We start from the raw sequence: 12,115 nt of genomic DNA on the forward strand, positions 1-12,115 counted from the left end.
ACTTTTTGGTTAACTAAAAAGGAAAACAAAAAATTGCTGGAAAATCATCATATTTATAATATCATATTATGTGACAATAAAAATTTGTTTATAGAATATAAAAAAAAATAAGTCAATAATATAATTGACAGCAACCAGTCGATTCGATTATGTATATTTTTTTTATCTGGATACATGTAGTCATACATACACACATATAAATACATAACATTCCCATACACACAAATTTGAACATATTCAAATATAAAAATAATATTACTGACACATGCACTTTCCTCCCTAACTTAGAATTCAGGAAAACATGCAGTGGGATCATTTACTGCATCTCTTGGAGTCCTGCGTCTTGCATGCTCAGCTGTCGTCCACCTGTGCAGTAGTGAGTGACCTTCCTTCTACCCTATAACCACCTGTGAGATAGCTATCTGGGCAAACATAATTCTTGGTTGTTGCGTCCCCAATTTCAAAATAAAATAATAATAGCAGGATATGATCCAATAAAAAACCCTGAGGTACTCCATGTTCGATTACTTTATTTGTACTTAAAGTAGTGCCTCTATGACTGACTGCTTTGTTAAATAAGATTGGAACTAATGTAAGGAGACCCCTCCCCTTGATCATCCAATAATCCGGTTTTTGGATTAATATTTGGTTATTTAGCGTTTCAAATGTAATTCTAGCTCACAAAATTTTTCATCTATTTTGCCATTGAAAATATTAAAGCTATTTCTAATAAATGTGAAATATCTTGTTGAATCTACAGGATGATGAAGTTTGGTTGTCCTTGTTAATTGCATGTTGTTCTTTTGGGTTAAAAAAAATAAATAAAAGTTTTTCAAAGGAACAATTGCTGTATTGTCAGCAAAGGTGATTGTGTATTAAAGTATTGAGGGAATTCTGTCATGTATATGTTGAAAAGTAACGGACCTAAAATGCTTCCTTGAGGAACAACATGATAGAATGGATCGACGAGTTTGAGGTTTATTAGGTAACATGGAAGAAAAGATCCTATATGTAGGATTTTAGGAATAGTGTGTACTATAAAGGAAGGATTTTACTTTCAGCAGTCGGCCCTGGTGCCAGACACAATCAAAATGATAAAAAATTGGATTATTAGAGGATAATAATAATCCAATTTTTGAAATGATATTTGGTGAATCAAATGTAATTCTAGCATCATTCGACTCAGACAGAAATATTTTAAATCTATTTTGCCTGATTTCTTTGTTGACTCTGCAGAGCGTTCATTTTCAATCCCGGTTTGCTAATCCTTGGTCGTTTAGACTGTCTTTTTGTACTATTTTGACATAGTCTGGTTTAGATTTGTGTGTTGATTTTTTAACTAGTTAAGATTATTTCTTGAAAGGCTAAATTTTACTTTTACAAAGTGACTGAATGAAATTTTTTCTGGTTTTAATTCACCATTCCTGATTATAGTTCTAATTTATAACTGTTGTTTTCGTTTAATATAGTTTATAATGAGCATTTTATTTGATAACTTTTAAATTCCATCGAGAAGCATTCCAGCAGTTTGTCCATTTGTGACATCATCATAGCCAGCAAATGATTTGATGTGGTCTGCCAGTACTGTCGTCCTTGCTAGTTTCGTTATCCTTATCATCAGAGATAAACGCATTTATCCTTGTTTTAATGTTTTGTCGTCAGTTTGGCATTGTATTAAGCTAGATACAAACGATGGAGTAACTATGCTTTGGCACGTCTGTCATGCACCTCTTTGAATTGAGACTACCAAGTTCTTTCGATCATGAGTGAACTGTCAAATTGTTGTGAATATTTGAGTTTCAGAAGCAACGTCCCTTTGACAACTATTTTCGTAGATAGTAATTCAGAAAAGGTGAGAAAAAAAAATATATAAAAATAAATAAAACATGACTGGAGGTGAATCTTTCAAATGTAAATTAACGAAAGTCCATAGCATTTCATTTTTTTTATTGACTAATTGCAATGCCAAAACATTTTTTTATATTAATTAAAAAACAGATGGTTTTGTGTATTTAAAAAGATTCAAACAAATCAGGTAAAATGCCTTTGATTCAAGCGAACAGTATGTTATGTAAGGTTACTTAAACTTTTTTTTTAAATCTTTAAAAAATGATATTTCAGCCTTTTGTTTAAATTTATGGCGTGAGTTGTATAGATAATTCAATTCATATCCAAGAATAGTCCTGTCGGAACCCAACTGGGCAAACAATTCCTAATTTCTAACTTCTGTTAGTCATCTAGTATTAGCTAGCGTCAGACCGATGAATCACAATTCTGCTTATTTTTAAACTAAAATATATTTATATACCTGTAGTTATGATTTCAGTAATGGTAAAAAAAATGTTATGATTCAACACATTTTTCCTTTATTTTCTATTACAACTTGTTTTTAAACTCATTAAATTCACTAATTTCGTGGTCCGCTCGACCAATTAATATATTGCAATTATTTTATCTCAACTAAAAACCTTAATTAATTTTTTTAAACGTTGTGCATTAAATTTTATACCCTGTATTTATTCATTATTACATTCTTGTTTTCACATGTTCCAAAATTTTATTGATTTCTGATTTATTTTATTGGTACAAATAGGGCTTAAACCCCGCTAGAAAGAAGAAAGTAACAATAAACTTTATTCTGGGTGTTGAAAATTTCATGAGGTGTTTCTACTCACCATATGCAATAAAAAAACTTCCTATAAACCCTTGTCCAAATTTCAACGGTAAAGCAGTAATATCAGTTTTTTTTTTTTTTTGTCTTAGGTCCACTAAATTGCTTATAAACTTAATCTGGTTTGTGCCACCTGAAAGAACATTAAATTTACCATAAGAAAATTTATTTACATTGCAGAATTGAAGAAAAAATTCTGCGTGAACAAAATTCAGAAAAAAACATTGAAATTTTGGCATTTTTTGAAAATGTTGGATTGGTATCTGTTAATAACTACGAACCCCTGGAGCTTGTAAATTCCCTCGAAAGTTCCCCATTCAATTAGCTTCCAGAAATATACCCACCTTTTTTGATGGTGCGTCTGGAAGGCCCAAAAATTTTGTGCATTTTGTTGAAAAAAATTATGTCGATGAAGGGAGTCACGCTCAATTTTTCCGGGAAATCTATCTGGCTCTTGAGTTTGTCAGATCTTTACTGTTCGATTCGATCAGTTTGCTTCATATTATCAGCTCACAACGTTCTCAGGTTGGCGATATAAATAATATCTTTGTCTCCTAATGAACATCTTGCTGATATGCACTTCATTCATGTTTACTGCAACGGTAATGCTACTGCTGCAAGGAGAGAGTACCAAGCTCGTTTTCCACACGGCGCCATCGAATAATCTAAGCAAACATTCTTCCCGAGTCCGATTATTTCAGACATTGTCTTGTGGAAATAATCCAACAAGAGTCGAATTTTGTAAGAGGATCAATGAACCTAGCTTCAGTGTCTAATTCCTCCTGACTTTCAGAACGGGTTGGGAGCAAGATGGAAAGCCTGTTGAATAACCATCCATCTGTCCCTTTCCATGTGATTCCGAAAGAAATGAAGACTAAATTTCTCATTTGTGTTCCAATAGTCAGAACATCTACTAATCTGGATCATTCCCATATGGAACATGAGCCTTAGGAATTTTTTAAACTCCACCACAGACGTAGCATTCCAATCAGTAATCAAGGATCTCAGCTGCGACTCACTCTGCTGTAGCTGATCAATTGCAAACAAATTTGTCCCCTGGACTACCAATTTGAAAAATTCATTAGTAAACAGAAGATAAAAAATACAATCAATAATAATCCATTATGTTTATTGGTCTAATTGATCAAATTACTTTTTTCAATTAATTATTCCTTTTATATAAGATCTTGGTCGAGTTGAAAAAGTTAGTGGCATGAGCTGGATTCGAACTCAAGACCTTCAGTTGATTCGAATCTCATTAGTGACTCTAACTTTTTCATCTTAACCAAGACCTTATTTAAAAAGAATAATTAATTGAAAGATATAATAAATAACCTGAATAGTACAGTTGACAGTAAATGAAAAATTCAGCTGAAACTGAGAAGGGCTGTGGGACCAAGAAAATGTATGGGAGGGTGTTGAGGGGAGGAGGCGAAAGGGTAGGAACAAAAATGTTGAAATTTGGAATTTTTTGAAAATGTTGGATTGATAACTGTTAATAACTACAAACTCCAGGAGCTTTGCAAATTCCATCAAAAGTTCCCCATTCAATTAGCTTCCAGCAGTATAACCACCTTTTTGTATTGCGCTTCAGGAAGACCCAAAAAGTTTGTGTTTTGTTTAAAAAAACTGGTGTCAATGAAGGGGGGCATGCTCAATTTTTCCAGGAATGTCATTAGTCAGAAGCAATGTCACATTGGCTTTGATGATCCTAATTTGGCATGTGATCTTACTTTTTTTGTTTGCAATCCCGTAACCTAGATTGTTTTTAAGCTACTCATTACTGATCATTAGTGATGAGAACAGCCAGCATGTCACTGGTTAGACACAGTGTCGCATTGGCATTGACAATCCTGGTCTGATGTGTGTTCTTCCTTTTTTTATACTCCCAACAGCCTTGAATTGTCATAAAGCTTGATGTTACCAATCAGTAGCGATATTGGATCAAGCCAGTCGTCATAGGTCAGAAACAACGTGCATTGGCTTTGACGATCCTGATCTGGCATGTGTTCTTACAATTTTTTTTACAATCCAGCAGCTTGTACATTGCTTTAAGCTTGTCATTACCGATCAGTAACAATGTCGGATAAGATTGGTCTTGACACAATGTCGCATTAGCTTTGAAGTTACTTATTTGGCATGTGTCCTTATTTTTTGGTTTGTTTTACAATCACAAGCTTTGGATGGTTTTTAAGCTTGTCATTACCGATCAGTAACAATGTTAAATTAAGCCTGCTGTCATTGGTCTAACACAATGTCGCATTTGATGCTTTGGATTGTTTTTAAGCTTGTCATAATTGATCGGTAGTGATGTAGAAAGGCAACCATCATTGGTCAGAAACGATGTCACATTGGCTCTGATGATCCTGATCTAGCATATGCTCTTATTTTTTTGTACTCCAACAGCCTTGGATTGTCTTTAATTTTGTCGTTACCAATCAGTAGCAATGTAGGATCAAGCCTGTCGTCATTGGTCAGACGCTGTCTATGATGATACTGATTTGGCAGTGCTTTTACTTTAAAAATTCCACAATTTTAATTAATTAATTATTTTTTTAAACAAGAACTTATTAACTTTATCGATAACATTAAGTAGAATTTTTATTTTTCTTATTTTATAAATGATAATAATACAGAATTTCATGTAGCTCGATCTGACCTTATTGATGATCCATCGTGCTTTTATTTGTATATTGAAATTATATTTATTTTTCTTTGTGTGATTTCAACCATATTCAGGGATGGAAGATATATGATTCTGGGCCTAAAACTGTCAAATCTCCTTTAATATGCTTACCTCCCGTCTGCGGAACAGCTGATATCTTTTTCAAGCAAGTTCTTGGATTGAATGCCAAAGGAATTCGCGTTATCACAGTAAGTATAAATACATTGTTTATTTTTTAGTGTATTTTTGACCGTTATTTTGACAATCATAAAGGAAGTTTTAAAATTTGACTCACTCTTTTCAAGTTGGATGATTTGAGTTTGGGAGAAAAAAGTTGAAAATTTAAAAATCAAATGAAAAAATGTCAATTTTGTAAGAGTTAATAATGTTAAAATTTGATGTCGATTATCTTTAAGAAACACAGTTAAAAATTACTTAAGTTCCACCTCTACATTTTGTAATTTTAATTAATAGGCTCTCATGATATCCTATGTTGTGTTAGGAGTGGATTACTTCTCCACCCTTATAATTTTACAATATATTATACCTAATGACAACAAAGTTGGTTCTAGCCCTCAAAGTGTTGTAACATAATAATAATAAAATTAAAAAATAATAGGAGGAATATTGAATACTCTGGGGTAGCTGAATGAACTTCATTAGTGCCAAATAACTCTGAGAAATATTGAGTAGTCTGGGGTGGTGTGAATGAAGTCTGGTGTATGATTAAAATTAATTAGGACAAATGTGAGGACTTATCCCCAAGTATACCAACAAACATAAAATAAAAAGGCATGAAGGCAGTGAGGGGCACTGGCGTAATATCAAACACCCCAGCGACTCCCCAAATTTTATATATTCATATTATATGAATGTATTTATAAGATTGAATGTTTATATATGAGTGAGTCTTTGGTACAATATACGGTACCACACGAATCCACCAACCTAGGTTAGTTGTATATATTTATAGTGATTGTGAGCGAGACACTGGTGTAAAACCCTGGTGGCTCTAAAATTTTTAATTGTATATCTATTACGAAAGTTTATAGTCAGTGTGAATGTAAAGCGTGAATGATGGCATGATGGCAAGTCCTCAGTGGAATATCCTGAACCCTGAGACCCACCAAACTTAGGTTGGCCACAAAATATAGGTCGTCAGTACATAAGTTGCAGGGTCTGAACAAAAATGAAAGATTGCCATGCCCTCCTTCTGGAGAGCCAAATTATGTCAATCAAACAATGCAAGGCACTGGTAATAGTCATGGCAATTAGCAGGCCAGGGGGGAACTAAGCATGAAATGTTTATTCACAGATATTTAAAAGAAAGAACTTTCTCCCATTTCTTCCTTTATATTTAATTTAACCTGATTTTAACTGTTAATTTAATTAGAATTTCGAATTTTNTTTTTTTTTTTTTTTTGAGGGAGCTATCTGCATTGTAGTTTATTACCCCGCAATAAATTTCAAACAATAATATAACTTATTAAAAAATTCTGATGATTGTAAATAAAATAACATTGTAAATCTATTCTTATCTAATTTCATCAATGTATTGGTTTAGGCAGAGCATCCTGCATACTGGTCGATTGACGATTGGTGCATTGGATTTAAGAAATTATTAGATTACTTGGAATTAGATAAGGTTCATTTATTTGGAGCTTCTTTAGGTATGTAATTTTTGAACTTTTTCTAGATTTTATCTTGTGTTCGATCAATATCATGGCATTTTTTGGCCTAAATCATTTCATTGACTTAATTAAAATATAACAGCTGGACCAAATTAACAAAATATTGTACAATTCAGATTTACATAATTTTTTATATAGAAATTATTAATAGACTAGTTTTGCAATGAACGAAAAAGAGATAAGATGGTCTAGATAAAGACGAGTCATTAAATTGTTGACATAGTTATACTTTTAAAAGACATCATCATAAATATTTTATACTATCTGTACATCTATGATGGTTAATTAAACAAATCTGGAACCAAAGGCTTATTTCATGTCCTAATAATTATGGAGTTCTGTAACAAAAGGAGTTCCATACTGAAAACAATCTTAAGAAATTAAATTATTTTTAGATCACCCTCTTTATCTCCACTTTATCAATTTTTTTAATGCACGTAAACACATTCTAACAAATTATAGATAATAGTATTTTCAACTAAATTCACCGTTTATTTTTATTGTTTGACATAAATTAATATATATTATTATATTATCTTGTTATATTTTATTTGAATCAATGGAAAATAAATAAATAATGCTTGCACATTTTTTTATTTGTAGTCTATTTACACATTAGTAAATATTGTGATTACAAAATGTTTTTTCACACTGTCACAGCACTAAGACTAATTTCCGCATTGTACCCGGAGGATACATGCCATGAGAAACCAGCTAATGTTGTCCCTAAGTCACTAAGTGTGAGTTATTAAATGGCTAGGAGGTGCTGAAGGCCATCGTCGATTAAGGCGGTATCCTCAGGATGGGAATATGTAGAGAGCTCGAGCAGTAGGGTTAGGAAGAGAGGTTCGTGTGTGAAACTTGGACTTGGGAATGGATCAGTTCATTGAGAAAAGGAATGTTGAGGTCATGGATTGTTAATGACATAATAAGGAGCTTTTACGATTTATCTGAGGACATTTGATTAGCAGTTGGATGAACTGGATGTTGGATGGCATGGCAGAACCACTACAGTTCCACTCCGTATGTCCAGAGTGATCACAGTAAAAGTAAAGTCTTGTATAAAGTTAGTTTAGTTTTGATGGTTAGGGATGGTCAAGATGGACTTCCGTCCTAGAGGTTTTCTTAGTTGTCTCTTGTGTGTGGATTCCACATCTGTTGACTAGGTGTATATATTATGCAGGGTGGGCGACCAAGACCCGAGGGGTTAAATGCCTGGGTAGACTCGTACCCCATCCCTAAAAGGTCCGGGACTTGGTCGGTTCACATGTCCTGCATAAACCTCTTGGACCTGTTCACAAACCCCAAGATTTTGGACCATTTAATCTCGGGTAGTGATTTGGTAATGTCCTCTCTTTCAAAAGTTTCGAATCTAGACCTAGCATACCTATCACACTCTGCGAGGTAGTGTCTTGCCGTTTCTTCTTTTATTTTGCAAAAACGGCAAAAGGGATCTGGTAGAATACCCATTACGGAGAGGTGTCTTCTCAATGGGCAGTGGCCCGTAAGGATACCTACCAGCCTCCTAATTCCCTTCCTTGAGATAGAGAATAGCCATTTCGATTCTGCTGGTTTGATCTCCTTAACAAACTCCTTCGATTGCCTGTGTCCAGGGGATAGATTCCATTTCTTAAGGAATTGTTTCATACCCCAGTTTTTAATACTCTCTTTCGCTGTGCTTATAGAGTGAGGTAATACCAGTTGTGGCTCAACAAACGCAGTATTTGAGCCTTCTTTGGCCAGGCTATCCGCCTCTTCATTGCCATAGTGTCCTTTTATGTGCTGGTATCCAAATAAGGGTTACCCTATTCTCATACCTGGAAGTGGTTCTGTTGATAAGATCTACAGTTTCCTCCACTAGTCTAGATGTTGACAAATCTTTTTGTACTGGCCGAAGACTAGCCTGACTGTTGGAAAAAATTCTAATATCTTTTCCCTTGATTTTATTTTCCATGAGTGTTCTACAACGCACATTAATGGCCCAGATTTCCGCCTGAAAAACGGAGGTATTATTGCTAAGAGGGGAGGAGATGCTGATAACTAATTTAGGTATATGGATTCCAGCACCGCTTCCTTTACCTTTGATAAGTGAACCATCTGTATAGCAGTCTATGTTACGATGGTCATCATCCACAGTATAGTTATATTCACAAGAAGTGACTACCTGAAAGTATTTTTTCCCCCGAAGGGGTTTTAACCTTTTTATTGCTAACGCTTAATAGTTGGCCATTAACCTTACTCAATAATTGTAGGATTTTCGAGTGACCTATGTTATTGCCCTTACAGTTCCAGCTGCCTTCACTAATTAATCTGTAGCAGCTCATTAGTGCTCTGACCTTAGCCTCTATGTGTAGAGGTGTGGTATTGGTTATGATCTCAAGTTGAATGAAAATGCTCATCATCAAACAGCCTAGTCTTTGAAATGACCTTAATTTATTACTATTCCTTTTATTTTCTAGACCTTTCCACCATACTAAAGCTGCGAACAATAATCTAGGTAGAATAATTGCAGTATATAGCCATTAATTTTTTAAATTGACGATGCACCACCTCTACAGCATTGATCGTATAAATACGTTTTCTAATGGCTCTAGGGTATCAAAATAAGCACTGAGCAAGTGGATCGTGGTTGATGACTACAGGAGCTGAATTGGTGAATGAAGGGGGATTGATTTTATGAGTATTTAGGTTGGGTGTTAATCTAATAAAAAGGAGTCTTTTGAGGATTTTGGACATTGCAGGAAGAAGGCTAATGGGTCTGTAGGAGGATATGTGGTTGGGAGTTTTAGGAATGAGAATAACTCTATAAGAGTGGTTCGAAGAATGGTATTTTATAACAGTAAATATTATGGTTATACAGTGTTGCTTATACTTAAGATAAAAATTTAGGTTTTTTTTGTCACAACCGTAAACCAAAAGACATTCATTCAACCACTTGAGTGCATTGCTTGAATAAAAATTAAGCCTGTAATAAAATTAATTAAATTTATTTGAATTTAGTTTGCATAATGCTTTAAAAAAAAAACTAACATGTTATTTCAAGTATTTAATTGAATTGTATATTTCTCAGGTGGATTTTTGGCACAAAAGTTTGCTGAATACACGACCAATTGTCCACGTGTAGCTTCTTTGATATTGTGTAACACATTTGTTGATACATCTATATTTAACAATGATGACAAGTCTAAAATGTAAGTATTTTTTAAATTTATTTCTATATTAAAATTCATCTTGCTTTCTCCACTTTAATACTGTAATTTTTAGTTTTTGGGTGTTCCCTTCGTATGTTCTAAAGAAAATGATTTTAGTCAAATTCCCATACATGCACCACGACAAACTTATTATAGATTCCGTTGATTTTATGGTTGAAAAGGTAAAATTGTACACATATCACATACACAATTTTTATTACAATTATTATGAACTAATTGCAGTTGGATAGTTTAAGCCAGTCGGATTTAGCATCTCGACTCACTATTAACTGTATCAATTCCTATGTCAAACCGAATAAATTGACTTATTTGAGTGCTATAACTATTATCGATGTTTTTGATGAGTGTGTTCTATCCAGTCCAGTAAGGGAACAGTTAAAGAAATGCTACCCAGATGCCAAGTTAGCACATCTTAAAACAGGTGGTAATTTTCCTTATCTCAGCAGAAGTGAAGAAGTAAATCTCTACTTGCAGGTAATTAAAATGTGTACTCTGGCTGCATAAATTCTCTCGATGAAAATCTAACTAAATCAAATAAACTAAGATTCACAAATATGTTTTAAACATAAATTACTCGAATGTTGCTGTTGTTAGATGTTGCTTGAAACTTAGTCTATTACGATATCAGTTAGTTTAGCACACAAGAGTGTATGCAGAGGCATTTATTTACTTTTATCGCTGGTAAATATTTTATTGATTTTTTTTCTTTTCCAGATTCACCTCAGACAATTTCAAGACACTGAATATTCAGCTCAAGAATGAGTGTGAGTCCTATCTTCATAATGGATTTAAAAGTCATTTAGTTTTGCTTAGAATTTGCTGTGCATTTTTGGAGGTTCTGTCCTATAAATTACTTAAAATTTATATATATATTTTATATTATATCCTGAAGTTGATTCAAATATTTTTGTACTATACGTATGTAACAACTTGCATACAATGAAGGGTATCACAGTTTATTGTTTGTAATTATTGAATAAACTGCTTTTCTTAAAAATTACACTTTATATTTATTAGCGCCAATGGCCTTTGATCCCTTTTGTTGCTGCTGGCCAGTCAGAGATTCAGTCATTGTCTAAATACATAAACACATTGTCGATGTGATTTTCCTTGTCATTAAATTTTGTCTTGCCCAGCTTAAGTTATCGCCATACTTCGGTACCATGAGTCTGAATCTGGTGTTGATTTAGGGCCCCTGCTGAGTTGACAAAAGAGGATAACTGTTATCTAGTTCAGTGAGATAGAACCGAGCATCGTTGGGGTAAGTAAACATTTTTTTACATAAAAGTGAACATTAACGAACAATATTTGTTTAAACGTCATGTTGAACGTGTTGAAGCAGTAATGCTGACTTCTGAATCAATCTTATTTTTTCATTGTTATCTGTGTGGTGAAAAGGAACAACAATCACAAACACAAAAACTACCGACTTATTTCACCAAAGACATCTTATAGAAAGAGACTTAGCTTTACAAATATCCACACGCAAAACTGAAGCTAGCAAAATGTAACGTCTTAAGACAGCCCAATGCAGTGACGATAGACCAAAATGACCAAATTATGTTTCTTCTAGTTATTCAGATATCGTGAGATGCGGTCGGGTGTGATGTAGGTTTCAGAAAAACATTTTCTTTATCGTGCCAACGTTTCGATCTTTTATTGAGATCATCTTCAGGGCTCAAAGTGTTTGTCTTCTGTGTAATTGTGCCATCCTAGCGTGTCGTGTTGAGAGGGCACAATCCATCTACTCTGTCTTTTGTCTGTGTTGAAAAATCTGGAGAAGATGAAAAAATTGACCAAAAAATAAAAAATAAAAATAAGTAGACCAAGATGCTGACAGTTCAATACCACAGATCCACGATAAAAGATTTCAAAT

At 33.7% G+C, this 12,115-nt stretch overlaps 1 protein-coding gene across 1 annotated transcript; it reads left to right on the plus strand.

Annotated features, from left to right (window-relative positions):
- The first annotated feature begins 1,613 nt into the window (after positions 1-1,613).
- Positions 1,614-11,103, plus strand: LOC106670717 (maspardin-like). The gene is made up of 7 exons (XM_014401284.2): positions 1,614-1,852; positions 5,411-5,545; positions 6,901-7,006; positions 10,098-10,218; positions 10,292-10,400; positions 10,462-10,713; positions 10,954-11,103. The coding sequence occupies exons 1-7, from the start codon at positions 1,763-1,765 to the stop codon at positions 10,999-11,001; spliced, it is 861 nt and encodes a 286-aa protein (XP_014256770.1). The 5' UTR covers positions 1,614-1,762; the 3' UTR covers positions 11,002-11,103.
- The last annotated feature ends 1,012 nt before the right edge of the window (positions 11,104-12,115 follow it).

Source organism: Cimex lectularius, unplaced genomic scaffold (assembly GCF_000648675.2).
Source record: "Cimex lectularius strain Harlan isolate CLEC.00 unplaced genomic scaffold, Clec_2.1 scaffold107, whole genome shotgun sequence".
Lineage (NCBI taxonomy): Eukaryota > Metazoa > Arthropoda > Insecta > Hemiptera > Cimicidae > Cimex > Cimex lectularius.

What these genes read in the sequence shown, in the direction of transcription:
- LOC106670717 (XM_014401284.2), top strand. Translation starts at nt 1,763, where the DNA reads ATGAGTGAACTGTCAAATTGTTGTGAATATTTGAGTTTCAGAAGCAAC. An exon ending in AAGGAATTCGCGTTATCACA is followed by an intron (nt 5,546 to 6,900) that starts GTAAGTATAAAT and finishes GTATTGGTTTAG; the next exon opens with GCAGAGCATCCTGCATACTG. An exon ending in AATGATGACAAGTCTAAAAT is followed by an intron (nt 10,219 to 10,291) that starts GTAAGTATTTTT and finishes TGTAATTTTTAG; the next exon opens with TTTTTGGGTGTTCCCTTCGT.